General features: G+C 44.5%; 1 protein-coding gene across 1 annotated transcript; it reads right to left on the bottom strand.

The window, feature by feature from the left end:
* Positions 1–326: 326 nt before the first annotated feature.
* tbx2b (T-box transcription factor 2b) lies at positions 327–7,809 on the bottom strand. The gene is given in 11 exon segments (XM_042486809.1): positions 327–647; positions 650–898; positions 901–910; positions 1,373–1,710; positions 1,713–1,794; positions 1,796–1,956; positions 2,737–2,906; positions 3,068–3,144; positions 4,543–4,689; positions 6,295–6,562; positions 7,368–7,809. Coding segments are annotated over 11 exon segments (2,049 nt in total). The 5' UTR covers positions 7,727–7,809; the 3' UTR covers positions 327–459.
* Positions 7,810–15,980: the final 8,171 nt, after the last annotated feature.

Here is a 15,980-nt window from a genome sequence, read left to right as displayed (position 1 = left end):
CACACCTCTTTGAGCTGAAGTGCTCAGATTTTTCTTTTTAATATTTTTGCATTATTTAGCATTTCTTTCAATAAAACGTGTTTCCGTCTTTTTATCTTTGCATATTTTACTTTTCATGTCTCCATGTAGGAATGTTTCCAGAGTTTTTCGGCCTGCCTGCTAACCCTCAATCACTGGGATTCAGGGCAGAGTTCTGGTGTCTGATGAAAGGTTTCCATCCTGTCTAACAGGTCAGCTGTGGAGGAGAACCCTCAATACTTGTGTATTTCAATATAGTTCAACTGAATGATATGGACATTTATGTCTATCTGCAGCTTTGTTCCAAAAAGGTATTGACCTTCTCACCGACCCATATCGATCAAACCTCGTTCCAGTCTCCCTAATGTGCTGTACAGGACAGATGCACTGACAGTCCTCTGGTATTACAGCCAAGTCTTCATCCCAAACAGACAGTCTTCATCACTTAGGAGAGTCTGCGCTCGGGGAGGGCTCCCGCTGGCCCTCCAGACCGCTCACCAGTCTCTGGATGCTCTGCAGCTCATTCACTGAGTCCTTCATGGAGGTTTTGGGGGACACCGCCCTCCCGCTGGACGCTACTGTCTTGTGGTTACTGTGTTGCTCCGGGGCCGGGCTGCTCTCCCTGCTGCCGGTTTGGAGGACTCGGAGCCCGGGTTGAGGTTACCCTGCAGGCCGGTGGTGGTGAGCAGGCTGGAGCTCTGGGGCAGCGACACTGGGAGTTGGTAGGGGTTGAAGCGGAGCCGGGGACGCGACGCGCCCAGGAAAGGGTTCCTGGAGAGAGGGCTGGAGGTGCTGGTGGCCGGGAGCGCGGACGCCGAGGCCGCTGCCGCCGCAGCCGCCATGTAGGTGTAGGGGTATGGGAAGAGACCTCCAAAAGGAGCATGGGGATGCCCTGCAATATGAGAGTGGAGAGGAGCTGCAGTTACATCATCAAGTGGTCAAATAATTATATTAGTGAAACATTTTTTTTCCAACAAACAAACAGCAGCTAAACACTTCCGTTTGTTCCGATGATTCAAAACAGAGAAAGTAGCTAGTTAAAGCAACAACCGTTTTTATATTTTGGTTGTAATATTCCTAATACTCGACCTGATAACAATTTACAACTTTACTCTGATGAGTGCTTTTACATTCTCATTTTTAAATAATAAAGTACTTTAAATACGAAGTAAACAAATGAGATGTTGCAACTTATCATGCATATGAAGACAGAAATAAAAATGAGTTTTTCTATGTCCAGAGTTTATGTTATCAGTGCTAAGATGGTAAAACTCAACCAAGCCCCAAACTCTCCCGCCGTGCGGACGTCAGCCCGGTTCTACAGGTGGACAGGGAAACTGCTGAGTATCCTTACCTGAGAGGCGAGCATGTGCTGGGACAGATGAAAGGGGAAGGGGCTGGGGGTCCCTCCTGTGCCCTGGCTGGAGAGGCTGCCGTTTTCCAAGCCGCTTGCTCCGGACACAGAGGCCAGTAAATGGCCCATGCCCATAGCAGAGAAGGCTCCGGGGGCCATGGCAAACTGCCCGGGGTGAAACAACAGTGGTGATCCGGCGCTCAGAGGGTTAAAGAACTGCTGACTGTGCAGCCCGGACAGAGCCAGGCTTTGTAAGTGGCCCGGGCTAAAGTGTGAGGGGCTCTCGGTCTGGACCATGAGAGGGGAAAAGGCCTCCTTAGTGGCACTAATGCCTCCGCCTCCGAGTCCTTTGTCAACGCGTCCGTGGTGTCCTTCCGGTGTCTGCTCTCCGCTTTGTCCTTCTCGAGGCTCCTGATACTGAAACAAGGAGTCCTCCTTCTTCTCTGTGCTCGGCCTGTCCCGCATGCGCTCCTCACACCTGGAGCTGTAGGGGGACACGGGTTCGGGTCCCGGGCTGCTGGAGCCGGTGCAGCGTTCGTCCTGATGCTCCAGCTCCTGCTCGCTGTCAGTGCACGTTTTCTCATCTGCAAAACACACAGAGCAGATAGGTGTGAACGCAGTGTGGAACCATTCAGCTCATCCACAGCCATGGCGCATAACGCACCAATATTTTAGCTTTAAGAGCAATGGGCTTTGTGTTATCTGTCAAATGTTGCCAAGTTTAAGGGAGTTAAAAAACAGAATGAGAGCAAATAAAAAACAGATTAAATGTAAGACAACATTTTCTTTCAAAATAAAAGGAACACAAATGTCGACAACCCCTATAGGACTTTTACACTGCATATTTTCAACTAGAACATTGATTTTTACATGTGAATATACTCGCACATTTCCGCCCAAACCCAAGTTGATTTTACTGTTTACATCCACAAAATTGTTAATGTATATCTATCTGCCAAACACTGCCTGTTCCTGCCTCATATATTTATCCTAAATTCAATAATGTAGGCTATTACAATTTCATCAAATTAAAGCGGTGCAATGGGTCATCTCAGGTGGCCTGTTGGATTGGCTGACAGGTGTGGAAGACATAACTCCATACAAATCCACTGGTGACATGACCTACAGCTCATTGTGCTACAGTTCTATAATTAGGTCATTTTATTGTTATGGGTGAACGTGAATGCAACCAGCTATGTGTAAATTAGTGCAATAATTCTATAATTCTATTTTTGCACGGTATGATTTTACCCCCCAAAGGTTACAGTCACATTTTGATAATTTCACACAATTATTCCACATCTTATATTATTATAACACATCTTGGCTGTTAAAAGTTAAAAATAAACAGTAATGTTTCTGACCTCGACTGGGCCTGCTGAACCTCAGCGGACTGGTATCTGCTCCCAGCGGGGAGTGAACTTGGTCCCTGCCCGTCGGTGGCTCACTGGAAGAGGCGTCAGAGTCTGCGCCCTCCCGGTCCGCCTTACACTGGTCCTCATACATCCTCAGCGACGGCATGGTCAGCTGTTTCCTGTCAATAATCATTAAATTAATAATAATAATTATTATTATTATCATTGATAAAATACGCATCGTCGCACACACACACACACACACACACACACACACACACACACACACACACACACACACACACACACACACACACACACACAGGTGTGACTTGAATACCTCTTCTCTCTCCTCCCGTTCCCCGTGTCTCTGAATCCTTTGGCAAAGGGGTTGTTGTCAATCTTTAGCTGCGTTATCTGTCAAGAACACACAGTGAGAATCAAGTCAGAGAATATAATCCACACTGTAAGAGCCCACAGTCCTCACTGGGCCCACATTATGACAACATGTGTGGATTAACACAGAGAAAACAGCGCGTTGGAGCAGAGCCACGGTAGGCCTCTGATTTGCATTATTAATAAAAGCCTAATGATGGGGCATTATTCTCATAGGCCCCTGGAGAGAAATTCTTCCACGAAATATTTCTCTGTGGGGCCACAAGCCTCCGTTCCCCCAGAAAAAAAGGCAGAAGGAACAATACTTGAACAGATGACTATCATATTAATAATTAATAATGCGGTTTGGATCACTGCTGTCCTGATGTGGAGGAGGCCGGCGTGGCTCCGCGAAGGGGCACGGAGCCGCCATGACTCTTGCAAGAGCCTCTACCATCCTGGAGGCCCTGTGGCCCTTGAAGAAGACACTTCAGGCGTTTGTCATGTGTGCATCTGTCTACTGTGAGAGCAGGCTGAGCAGCCTTTAAATGCCCTCTAAACGATGGTGACTCTTTGCCATAAACTTTTACAACAAGACGCCCCCTCCTCACCCCCATCCGACCCCCCCAACACAAGCGCCAATTAGCTTCATGGAGTCAGCGAAGGGGCCAAATAATGCCATCAAATATATTCACTCGTCATCAAATAATATGCTAGCCAAACATTCTATTGCATTTAAAAAAAAAAAACGCAAAAAAGAGAAAACTAACTAACTAACTAAATAAAAAAACAAACAAACAAACAAAAAGAAAGAGAAGAAGAATAAGGAAAGCTGCTACTGTCATTATTTGGGGGGGGGGGGTGTTTGGGGGGGGGTGTAAATAAATAAAGAGAGCGCACACTGTAAAAAGGAATGACTTGTTTTGACTTTTTTTTTTTTTTTTTAAATGTGTCCAGGCTGCCTTAGATTTTTAGATAGACTGAATATGAGAAAACAAATCGAGTCATTAAACTTGTCTTTTCACATTCAGTGAATTTAATTTTTTTAGGCCGCTCGGACACTAGCTGTTTTAAGATTTAACAATTAGTTTCTTTTAAGAGCACATTTACCACACAACACCACACATTCTCCACATTTACACGCATTATTTATTCACATGGTCAAGGTAATAGCCTATCTATAGCCCGTGGATAGCAAATAAACACACACACCACAACATTTTGGCTTCAAATTTGAATATATATCTGCTACACCCAGGCAAAACAGCAATTTTAAAAAAAAATCACATGGGAGTCCACTGCAGGGAAATTAGGCGACCTACAAAATCAGATTAAGTCTTCGGGGTTGGTGGTGGGGGGAGGGACGTATGTAGGACATTTATTATGCAAAGTATAGCAGCCATATTAGAGGCAGTCGGTTGAGTGTGAACACTGACTCACCTTGTCGTTCTGATACGCTGTCACTGCCACGAACTCGGTCTCTGGGAACACGTAGGTCCTGAAGGTGCTGTAGGGGAGCTTGAGGATGTCGTTTGCCCGCACTATGTGGAACCTGGGCTGGTACTTGTGCATGGAGTTCAGAATGGTCTGGACCAACACACACACAAACACACGCGCGCAGACACACACACACACCCACACACACACACACACACACACACACACACACACACACACACACACACACACACACACACACACACACACAGAGTAAATATGGAGTGAATATAACAGCACTGTGATGTTTCCTCCACATTCAAACACAACGCGAGACACTGGATGTTGACGCCGATTGTTAGTGATGCTGTTACGGGGACTGTGTGAGCAGACGTGTCTGTAATTAGCGCGGGGTGAAGGGAAAATCCTGACCAGGCCACACATGTTGTCATGAGGCTTTACAGTCACAGCAACAATATGATTTGATCCAGTTTCTATCGAAACACAGGCTACAATTTTCCTCTCATTCATTTAAAAATACCACAAACACTAGAGTCACTCTGCCGACCGTCATCTGGGAATTATAGCTGCAGGGCCAGTCTGTTGTAACACAAAGCACCCAAGACTCAGCGTGCATTTTTACATAAATATAGGGTATTTTTTATTTTAAAAAGTAAGAAAAAATAAAAGCAAATAAATAAAAACATTTGACAGTCGGTGCGTCGGTCAGTTCAAATATTAAGATATGGACGTTACAACTCAAACACGACATGTAAACAGCACAGACATGTGTAAATAAGACGTATGAATAGAAATCCTGCCTGTACCCGATTGCAAATTATTTAGACTGACATGTAAATGTTAAATTTGTTTTCAAGTCGGAAGCTCTCTGCCTGCCAGTCACATGACTTTCTGCTAACCCCAATATATATAGTGTTTAAACTGCTAAAATCATTTTAATTACACGGACATGAAATGAGTCATATTTTGGATGAAACTCTGCAGCCACAAGCCAACAACATAAAACAACACTATACTATACTATACTATACTATTGGGTAACAGGCCGGAGGAGATATCAGACACGCTCATTTCAAGTCATTTCTCTCTGACCCGATTTAATGATCCACCACTTAATCCCTCTGCCCTGCAAACACTCCTCTCACATATTCCGTTTATTTTTTCGTATGGTAAAAATAAAGAGGAAAGAGGGCCAGGAGCCGTGGTTTAGGCCCTGCTGTTGCCTGCTTTGGATTTTGGTTTTCTGGATGCAGAGGAGAAAATACAGGCTGGGACTTTCCTGCAGAGCTGCGAGCAATATAAGCTGTGTGTATGGCAGCGGCAGGAGGAAGTCAAGTGGCAACAAAGTGTCAACAGCTTTGGACATAAAACCTAATTTATCATAAAATGCATATATTATATTTTATAATATTATTTTGTAACACACTGACATTAAAAATCCCAATTCTGAAATTCCATGGTCTCAAAGCGCAATGCTAATTTTTATTTATCACATCATTCCCTGCAGTAGTTTTAATTTATATTTTGTGTTCTTTATTTTAATATTTATTTCCTATTGCTCCTGACCGTTTCTTGTGATTTTTGCTCCTCCAACAATGCCCACGCCTCGTAAAAAAAGTCATTGATCTTAAAAACAGTAAAAACGCCTCGCCCGGTCTGTTCCAACAACATGCAGTATGTATATGAAAAAAATGCTCATGCGAGTGTAAAATGAAATAAAATCTCAGTACTTACAAATCCGTGTTTGTCTGAGATGTTGTTGGTCAGTTTGAGTTTATGGAACGCAACAGGCTTGGCCATCCACTGCTCACCGGTGGCCGGGCTGTCCGGGTGGATATACATCCTCTTGGGCATCTCCGGGTCGGCCTTGCCGGCCACCATCCAGCGGGAGTTATGGAACTTGTAGCGGCAGTCGTCCGCCGCCACGATGTCCATCAGCAGGATGTATTTGGCTTTTTTATCCAGTCCGTTTATTCGCACTTTGAACGGAGGGAACATCCTCCTGCAGGGAGAGACACGCAGAGTCAACACGCCGTGATTCAACCCAAACAGCACATCAGATCAGCAGACAGGACGCGAGCTGATGTGACAAAGAGGCAGAGCAGGCGACGCGGCGCACACTAACACGCCGCTCTGACCACTACAAATATTGTAATTGTCAGATATTATTCTCAGTGTTGCACGCAATTAGGCGACAGCAAAAGCAGAGTGTGTGTCCGCCTGTGTGTGTATGTGTGTTCTCCTTCACTACAAAGCTGAGCAGGATATTTATGACCACAACACTTCACGTCCAAGCTTTCTGAAGTGACAGTCTGTTTATAAAAGCAGGACGCGCTGCTGCCGCCAGCACCGCGCTTTCTAACAGATAAAACCTGAAAAAAACTCAGCTCACATATGATCAATATATATATATAATGTCCCAAATATTTCTTTAATCAGTCCTGAAATATATTATAAATGTTTCAGAAATAAACGGAGGATTTATTTATTTACTCACTTTTTGATAAATTAGGCTAGTTTAACTCCCAAAATACGTACACAGTGACGAGACTGGAACTCAATTCAAAAAAAGATTTTTAGTGTATATTGCGAGGTAAACATGGCAGTACAATGTATGATATTTTCTTGATATTTTCTGAATGGTGTAAAAGGTTGATATTGAGTGTGGGAATAAAAAGCGAGCAGTAAGGCCTGCCGCTGCTCGCCATTTAACACCGTGCGGAGAAAATGGCTTTTAGCTGCTTTCAACTTTTCAGCTGCGGCTCGTGCTCTGCGTGTAAAGTAAAAATAATGTGATCGATTCTTACCTCCCGGACTTGGTAATAACCATCTCCGTCCCGAGTTTATGAAACTGGTCCCACAGATCCTTGGCTTCCAGTGTAACTTTGGGGTCGTCGTCCACCTCCTCCTCGGGCTCCAGGCTCTTCATGCTGCGGAGATGAGCCGCCTGATGGTGGCTGAGGGCCGGGTGCAGCCCAGCCTCTGCCGCCCCGGCCAGGCCGTGGTCCGGGATGGGCTTGGTGAGCGCCCCGGGAGGCAGGCTGAGCGCCGGGAAGAAGGAAGGCTGCGCGGCCGCTAGAAAGGCGGACATGGGGAAGTCGGTCGGCCGGTGTGCGTGGAAAGGGTGATAAGCCATTGCGGTCCCTGTAAAAACTGGATCTCTCATCGGTGCATCCACAAAAATCGAAGTGAAATAATGGATATTTTTTAGTGGAACTACCCAGAGCCGCCGGATCCGCGCTGTGCGAGCAGTTAATTTGTGTATAGCTGTGCAGAACACAGAGCGCCGTGTGTGAAGAAAACAGCCCAGAGTTCCTTTGGTTCCTCGCCGAATCCGTCAGTGTGCGCGACGCTGTGAAGCCAGAGCCCGGCTGCGCTGTGTGCCTCTCTGGGAAATAAGCTGCTTCTCTGCTTCAGTCATCCCACACTGACTGGAGAGATGTGGCCCCGTTCACTGCAGATCTGTGACTATCTCACATGTCCTTCCTGCCTCCATCTCCAACACTAATGAACCAAGCCCCTTTGATTGCTGATTTTACGCTTTCTGGACCAATTGTGGGCCCCTATAGGCGTGGTTCTGACAGCTCCGGCCAGACTCTAGGAGAGGAGGGGGGGCGAGAAGGTGTCGGAAGCATTAGCAGTAAGAAAACATGTCAACAGAATAAAATATTAACCAATGACAGGAAAGATCGGGAAATCCCACCCCCATTTCCAAGCCAAACACCGGGTCAGCCCTCAGTTCTTTGCCGGTGGAGGCATCTCCTCTCTCGGCTTGCGTTTTGACAATGTTGCCTCCGGAGAAGCCAACCTGTCCACAGACTCACTGTCTCAGTACTCGCCTTAAAACTGAGGAACCGCTGCACTTTCTCCACGTTTCCCAGTGTCGTTCAGAACAACTCACAACAGTAAATTCATGACTCGCAGCTCATGCTCTGCGTTCCGGAGAGATTTATTTCAAAGAGCTGCTGCTCTCTCGACCGCTCTCTATAATAACAGACGTGTAATTATTCCATGTTATCGGCTGTTTTGACGCTTAGGCTGGATTTGCTTCACACTAGCCCCGGCTCTCCGCGCACACTGACTGACTCCAGCCTCACAGTGCGGCGCGGCTCCAGGCGAGCCTTACTTAACTGTGCTTTTTGCTGATCGAGCTGACGGGAAGCAGCGAGAGCCGCAGCGGCAGCAGCTCAGTAAAGAGACAAAGCTGGAAAAGACAAACCCAGATGCTGCGTGGAGGAAAAGAGGAAACCAGATGAATGATGATGAGTGAATTTTAAGAGAAAACTCAGTGGTGAGTGCTCACAAACTCTTCCTGTTTGAACGCAAATATACTGTCATCTCTGAGACTCTCTCTCATATTCATATTTTTTATTTTTGAATGAGGATAAATATTTTATAATCAGTAAATATTTTATTATCATTGCTGTTGCTACACTGCTGTTTGCCGTCTTGCTGATTTTTGTATTTCCACATCAAACAGTGGCAGCGATGAGATGATTTAGAGCTCAGTCTCCGGGCTGAGGGCAGGCCGTGGCAGCGTGTAATCTCCGACAGGTTGTATTTAGTCAAACCAAGGACAGTGAGGGAGTCCGGGAGCCACAGCCCCCCCACCCGCCTCCCTGCACTCCGCTCTGCTGAGCTCCTTTAGAGAAATCCAGCGCCACAGCTCCTGATTAACTTGGACTGAGTTTGTTAAAGAGCCGCGCGGCGCCAGTCGGCTGATGCGCCACAATAAGAACAATCTCTTGTCTCTTTATATTTCCCCTGCAGTCGTGCATGTGCGAGCCCCTCCGGCCCCATCAGAAGCCTCATCTGCGGCTCCGCTCCGCTTTTCTGCCTCGGTCGGTGTCAGATGTGATTTTTTTTCCTTTTGGGATAAACAGCTGCTCTCTCCGGGCAGGAAGGACCGTGTTGTAGGCCAGGGGCGGCACCGCGACAAAAACTGAAACAAAAAGTGATAATCCTTCTGCATTAAACTGTTAGAGACAACTGCGCATTTCCTATTAAGCCCTGGAAGTTAGCGCGTCTCTGCGGCTTCCGCTGGCACACACACACAAAACTATTATTGGCCATAAAAAAAGTCTTAAATAATATTTATAAACCCCTATTATTAATACATTAAAACACTCAGTTCGGTCGTTAACGTATAGGACTGTTTAACGTTCAAATTAAGAGACAAAGGTGCAAAACAAGACTGTTTTTTAATATTTAGTTGCGACCCAAAAATGCAACTGCAGAATATATGAGCAGCCACAGTATGTGTAAGATATAGCATGTTATGTGATTTAGGAGCAAGGGATGTTTGTACATCTCCACTATGTTACACACTTGTTGCTCGGCTTCCATCAGATTGATACAGCCATGCGTAAAGAGCCATCAGGCCGGACAGAAGCAGCTCCAGCACAACAGAGCGTACATGTACCTGAATAAACCCAAAGCATTTATAAACCCCGGATACACATTAGATCAGACTCAGGGTCCATGGAGCATCAGGTGTTTGACACAGAGGAGGCATCAGCAGCAGGGTCACCCTCAGTCAGCCAGGTGCTGGGAGGAAATGCCTCAGAGCATCAACTTTACACAAGAAAGTCAAATCAGCAAGCATGTCTTGTACATGCAGAGCTCTATTGTGGTGTGTATCTCTTATAATTTGGCCAGACAGCTGACTTGTTTGGAATGCTGCGCCTTCAAATGTCTGAAATGACACGGGGATGCGGAGCGCCGTGGGAGCGGGGTCACTCTGAGTTTTCTGAGTTTTACTGGGGAGAAAACAGATTAGCAACATATGGAGGTGGATAACGGTTTTTCTGCCGGAATACTCAACTGGATAATTGTATCAACTACGCTTGTGCAAATTAGTCACCATTTATTTGTTCTGTGCCGTCAACGGTACAGAACTCTCCATTACGCGCGATTTAAAAGTCATTAAGCCGAGGGAGGACTGCTCCGAGCTGCTGCTGGGTCTCCAGAGAAGGGGCACTGTGCTAGATTAACATATTGTCTGTGTTGGGGATTAATGAGAGCATACAGTAAATTTGCTCCGTAGACTTGTTCTTTGGGAGTGTGTGTCTGTGTGTGTCAGTTAGGGATGTGGAGGAGAAGCAGTCCTCATGAAGGGTTAAAGATCTTGCAAAAATGCACAAAATCAAATGCGGAAACAAAAGTTTATTCATAAGTTTCCACCCCTCATTTTTTCCTATGTTGGTAATCTAAATAATTTATGATATTGATCAAATGTTGTTTTTTTTTAAAAAAAAAATCAAATAGGATAATCAAAATAAATTCAGACCGAGGCTTACATTTGAATTATCTGATGCAGAGTTGCAACTAAGGGGAATTAAATGCCTAGATGACGCTTTTTGTCGGTAGGAAGTTGACTAAAGCTTTATTGTGTCCTTGATCTGACCGCTCAATACAACACAGTACAGCTGCAGATGTGAAAATGTGCGTAAAAGGCGTCTTCCGTCCCGGTGATTTGGCTCCTGTGTCAGCGATCCGCGCCAAAGACGCTCTAATTACAACAGAAAGGGAGCGTTTTGCGCCATATTCGTCTATAATCGAGTATTGTTATTTTCTTCCTCCCCTCGACATTGTTCTATTCTTCCTTTTATCTCTCCATCTTCTCCTCCCATCTCCCTGCATCATCTCTCCGGCTATATTTAGCGGCTAGACTGAGGCCTTGGCGCCAGACCGTTTAAGACCTGTCAAAGTCCCTCATATTTCCCCTTGTCACATGGAAAGCCGGCGACCAGCGGCCCTCTCCTCCTCCTCCTCCTCCTTCTTTTTTCTTTTCCCTCTCCTCCTCCTTTCTTTTCCTTCTTCTCCCTCATCCACCTCCTCCTCCTCGGTAGCCCTTCTTCTCCACCTCCTCCTCCTCTTCTTCATCTCCTCCACTTCCTCCTCCAGCTCTTGCAGTCCACTCCGCTAAATGAAACAGATCAGTTCTCACTTGCAGACCGTTTCCTCTCTCTCTCTCTCTCTCTCTCTCACACACACGCACGCACGCACGCACGCACGCACACACACACACACACACACACACACACACACACACACACACACACTAATTATTTGGAGCAGCTTTTTGGCTTTTTTAGCTTTCTGCACTAATACCTTCTGTACTGCAGTTCTTCCATTAAACAAACATTTCTCCTGACATGACTTCATGACAAACTCAATCATAAACTACAACCTCTCATATCCAGCTACCTCCCAGCCCTAAAGCCTATTTCTCCCTCCGACTCTCACAGTCAGTGCAGCTCCAGTGTGGTGTGGAGGCTGCGTGCGTCTGGCTGACAGGTAGATCACCAGGTGGGGGCGCTATAGTGACCCAGAGGAGCCGGAGGAGAGTGACAGAGCTGTCACATCCACAGGCGTTCCAGCAGCCAGCACTCTGATGCTATAGACACCCACAGTGTGATCGGGTGTACTCTCCCAAGGCCTCGCAGAGAGCTCTCACCTGCTTCACTGTTTTACACAGCAGCAGGTTTCACACCCTGCATTTTCAGTTTCTTTTTATTGTACCGGCCTGACGTTACTGTGCCGGGGAGACTGGGGCCCTGAACCCAACTAGCAATATCACAGGTGAACGAGTGCATGGCGCACGGCAGAAGTGTGCGCACATGCGCGTATTTGTCCAGTAATAACAAACACCATCACTGGATGTGGCGCGAGCTTTTAAATATATCACAATGACTCTCATTACTGTCAGTACTGTGTCAGTTTTTCTCCTGCAGCCCTATAAAATCTGATCTGTTGTTGCTGGCTGGAGGCAAGGATGTAAATAGGCTATAGACAGTGCAGGCGGGCCAGATGCACTGGGGCCCCTGGGATGAAGGGGGCCATAAAGAGTGGGCTCTCCAACAATGGTAGGCAGAAAACAAGACACTGAGCTATCATCTCAACTATAATAATATGCCTGTATTCAGAGAAATAGTCTTAAAAAGTTTGGAGAGTTGCTATTTGCTATATATTTCTTTGAACATCTCCATCGTGGTTCTTTCCTGCATTTATTTTCAGTTTAATTTTATTTAATTTTAATTCATTTTTGTATTAAAAATCGTCAGTAGCAATTTATAACCAAATACATTAAAAATAGATGTTCACTCTAAAAAAGCCATGAATAAGTAATAATAAACTATTAAATTAAATGATTAATAATCAGTTTTTCTTTTCTTTGGTATCTTTGTTATATAGCCTACATGTGTAGGCTATGATGATTTCTGGGTATGTATGTTGGTGTTATCCTATGTCAAGTCACTATTTGATCATGTGTTGAGACGATAAGATCATAGGGTCGCCAGTTTAGGTGCATTAGTAATAAGCATGCACAAGGGCCCATCATACTTGCATACACTGGGCCCCCTGTATGCCGCTGGCTGGAGGCGACCTTCCTGTTGTGACTTAATTTTTGAAATCACCAATAGAGACGGTTAAAGCATTTTTTTTGGTGTGTGTATGTGCATCACAGTTTAAACACACACACACACACACACACACACACACACACACACACACACACACACACACACACACACACACACACACACACACACACACACACACAAGAAATGCAATCCAGCCGAAGTGTCTTCTTAAAAACCCCAATCAAGTAAATAGCCTATCTGTTTGGTTCACAGAAACTGAGCAGCTGACTCTGAGAATTGTCTCATTTTTAATTCTGCAAAAAAAAGTCCTCTGCATGAACGACTTTGTTAAAGAAATGATTTCAGACATGCAGACCTAGAAAATTAATAGTTGATTATTTTTGTATCCAACCATTCATCTGTCTGATACATTATTTCCACAGAGGTCGCTAACAATCTTTTATTGCGAAAATATGAATTTGATCAAATCGATCCAGTCAGTTCAAAAGTTTCCTTTAGTCTGTTTTTTTCGTGTATTTTAACATAATGTGTAAACTTGCTTTAAAGTAAAATATTAAAATAAGCTAAAAATCTAGCTGACACAGCAGAATCACGCTGTGTGGAATCTCTCAGTTTATTTCTAATCAGGGAACATTTAAGCACTGGCCTTTTAATACAATCCAGCTGACAATATCAATTATAGTTTTATGTTCGTTGAAACACTTTTTTTTTTAACCGGCAAAATCATCTTTTGTGTGTTTGCAGATGTGTTGACAGCGAGGAGAAATTGAATTAGCAGCTGCAGCGCTGGAACATTGAATCACATTAGGAGCGCAGCAGAGGAGCAGCGGCTACCTGCAGGCCTCTGCTCCTCTGCTCCTTTGGTAGTCACTCACTGAGGAGAACACACAGCCCAGGCCACCATAGATACCAACAGGACACTAAACACACAAAAACACAATTTCTCATCAAATGAGAAAGAATAAAGCAGCTAACTGTCTGAGTTTCGATTAAAACGTCATATTTTCGATTTTGATTTTTGCAAGTCATGACATCAATAAAATGTCAACTATAATTTTTAAGTTGAGACCTGACATGACCTGAAAAAAAATCAAAGATTAGATTTTTTTCTCTTACAGAAGTAGCCTAATTCTTTCCGACTTCAAGGGGCAGTTAAAATTAATAAAATATCAGCACATTATTTTGCAGTGAATGTCATTTAATGCTATCGATGTAAGTAAGTAGAATACAGGCGATAGTCTTCTAACATATGATGCTGTAATGTGCTGATCCCTCTAAAATGAGCCTGAACAGGACGTAAACCGAGTGGAGTTTACAGTTCCTGCTCAGGTGAGTGTTTTAGTAACAGCGCTGTAAAATAACATAAACCCCCCAAACAGAGCCGAGAATGGAAACTGATTCATGTGTGAAGGATAAATATGAAGAAAAATCCCGCTCATGTTCCTGATTCCAATCTAATCTGCCTCCAGCCTGTCAGCAGCAGCGGAGCTCACATCACCGAGCACATCTCCGGCTTTGTCCCGGACACCTTACACTGTGCAGGTCCCGATACACTGACGATGAGCTTCGGCGGTAACAAAGCTGTCTCTGTGCCAGTGGCTCTCAACATGTGGTTCAAGGACCCCCAGGGCCCTCGAGGTGCGGCCAGAGGTGGATTTTCAGCATAAGTCTGAAAATGAACCCGATGGCTTTAACTTGTAAACAAAAAGCCAAAGATGAAACTCTCCCGTTTGAACTAAATCTGCGTGCAGTCTAAACACCGCTGTGGGCTTTGTGCCAGTGAGTTTTCTGCAGCAGTTGATCAGAGCCAATCAATCATCAAACTTTGAAATCACTAAGGCGGCAACTCTGTATGACCTCTCTGAATTCATTCATCATTATTCTAAATGTTGTAGTTCTCTCTGTAAGTAGCTACTGTACTTCCTGTGCACCATGCCATGTGGCAGTTCAATATGAAAATGAATCATTTTCATTGACTAAATCTGATCGAATGAATTTGAGGTTCGGGACATGAAAACTGAGGTGTGACCGTCCTGTGTCCACTGTGTGTCCCCTAACAGGGCAGGCTGCTGCTGGGAGGAGTCAATGGAAAAACGGTGGGAACATGCAGGTAGTATCTCAGGTGAGTCCATCTGAGTGCTGATTTGCAAAGAAAACGAATCGCTCTATGTGTCATAGTTAATCTAGAAAGAGATTCTGGCCGTTGGCTCTCCTTTGTCCCGTTAAAACCCAAGACAGTCACATATCAGTGTTGGATTTTTGGCAATTTATTACTCTTTCTTTTTGTCATTTTTGAAAGCAAAATTACCCTGATTTCTGACAATATTTTGGGTTGCTCATTTCTCAAAGGTCTTCAAAATATTTTTATATAGGCTCTGTGCAAAAATTAATAAATAGCTAATACACAGTGAAATCTCCCTAGAATTAAGCATTTTACCATCTACCTCTAAAGACAGTTCTTTCAGTTAAGCAGGGGGTTGTTCTTGTGTTGACCTACATTTGTACCTTCTCATATCAACTTTCCATTTAAACAATTTACCAAAGAATGCCGGTATATTCTGTCTTGTAAAAATGAAATAATATTTTTGATTTGATTTTTGAATTGCATGATTTCTATTAACTGGCCTCTATCAATTCTTTTTTTTTTTTTTTTTTTACTGTTACAGCTATGGCAAATAAATCTCTAATCGTGTGTGTGTGTATTTTGTAATTTATTTTTTTTAAAAAGTCTTGGCATTGATTGAGCACAGCCACTGTCATAACCCAAAGCCAAATAACTGGTACAAGTGATGTTCCTGCTAATTTGCATTTGGATGCATTTCCCTCAGCCCCGCTGGTCTCAGCAGAAAAGCAGTGGTCATGTAGTGAAAGAGGGCCGATGTGGTCTTTGGATCAGATTAACAAGCAGCATAATTATATGCATCAGCATCCACTGCTGGCACCGGCTTTACAAAACAACAAGTGTGTATTCCCTGAGTATTCCCCAGAGTCCCAAAGCAGAGGGGGATATTTCTGCTGGTTCCTTAAGAGAAA

Source organism: Plectropomus leopardus, chromosome 5 (genome assembly GCF_008729295.1).
Source record: "Plectropomus leopardus isolate mb chromosome 5, YSFRI_Pleo_2.0, whole genome shotgun sequence".
Classification (NCBI taxonomy): Eukaryota; Metazoa; Chordata; class Actinopteri; order Perciformes; family Serranidae; genus Plectropomus; species Plectropomus leopardus.
This window is presented reverse-complemented; position numbering and strand designations above follow the sequence as displayed.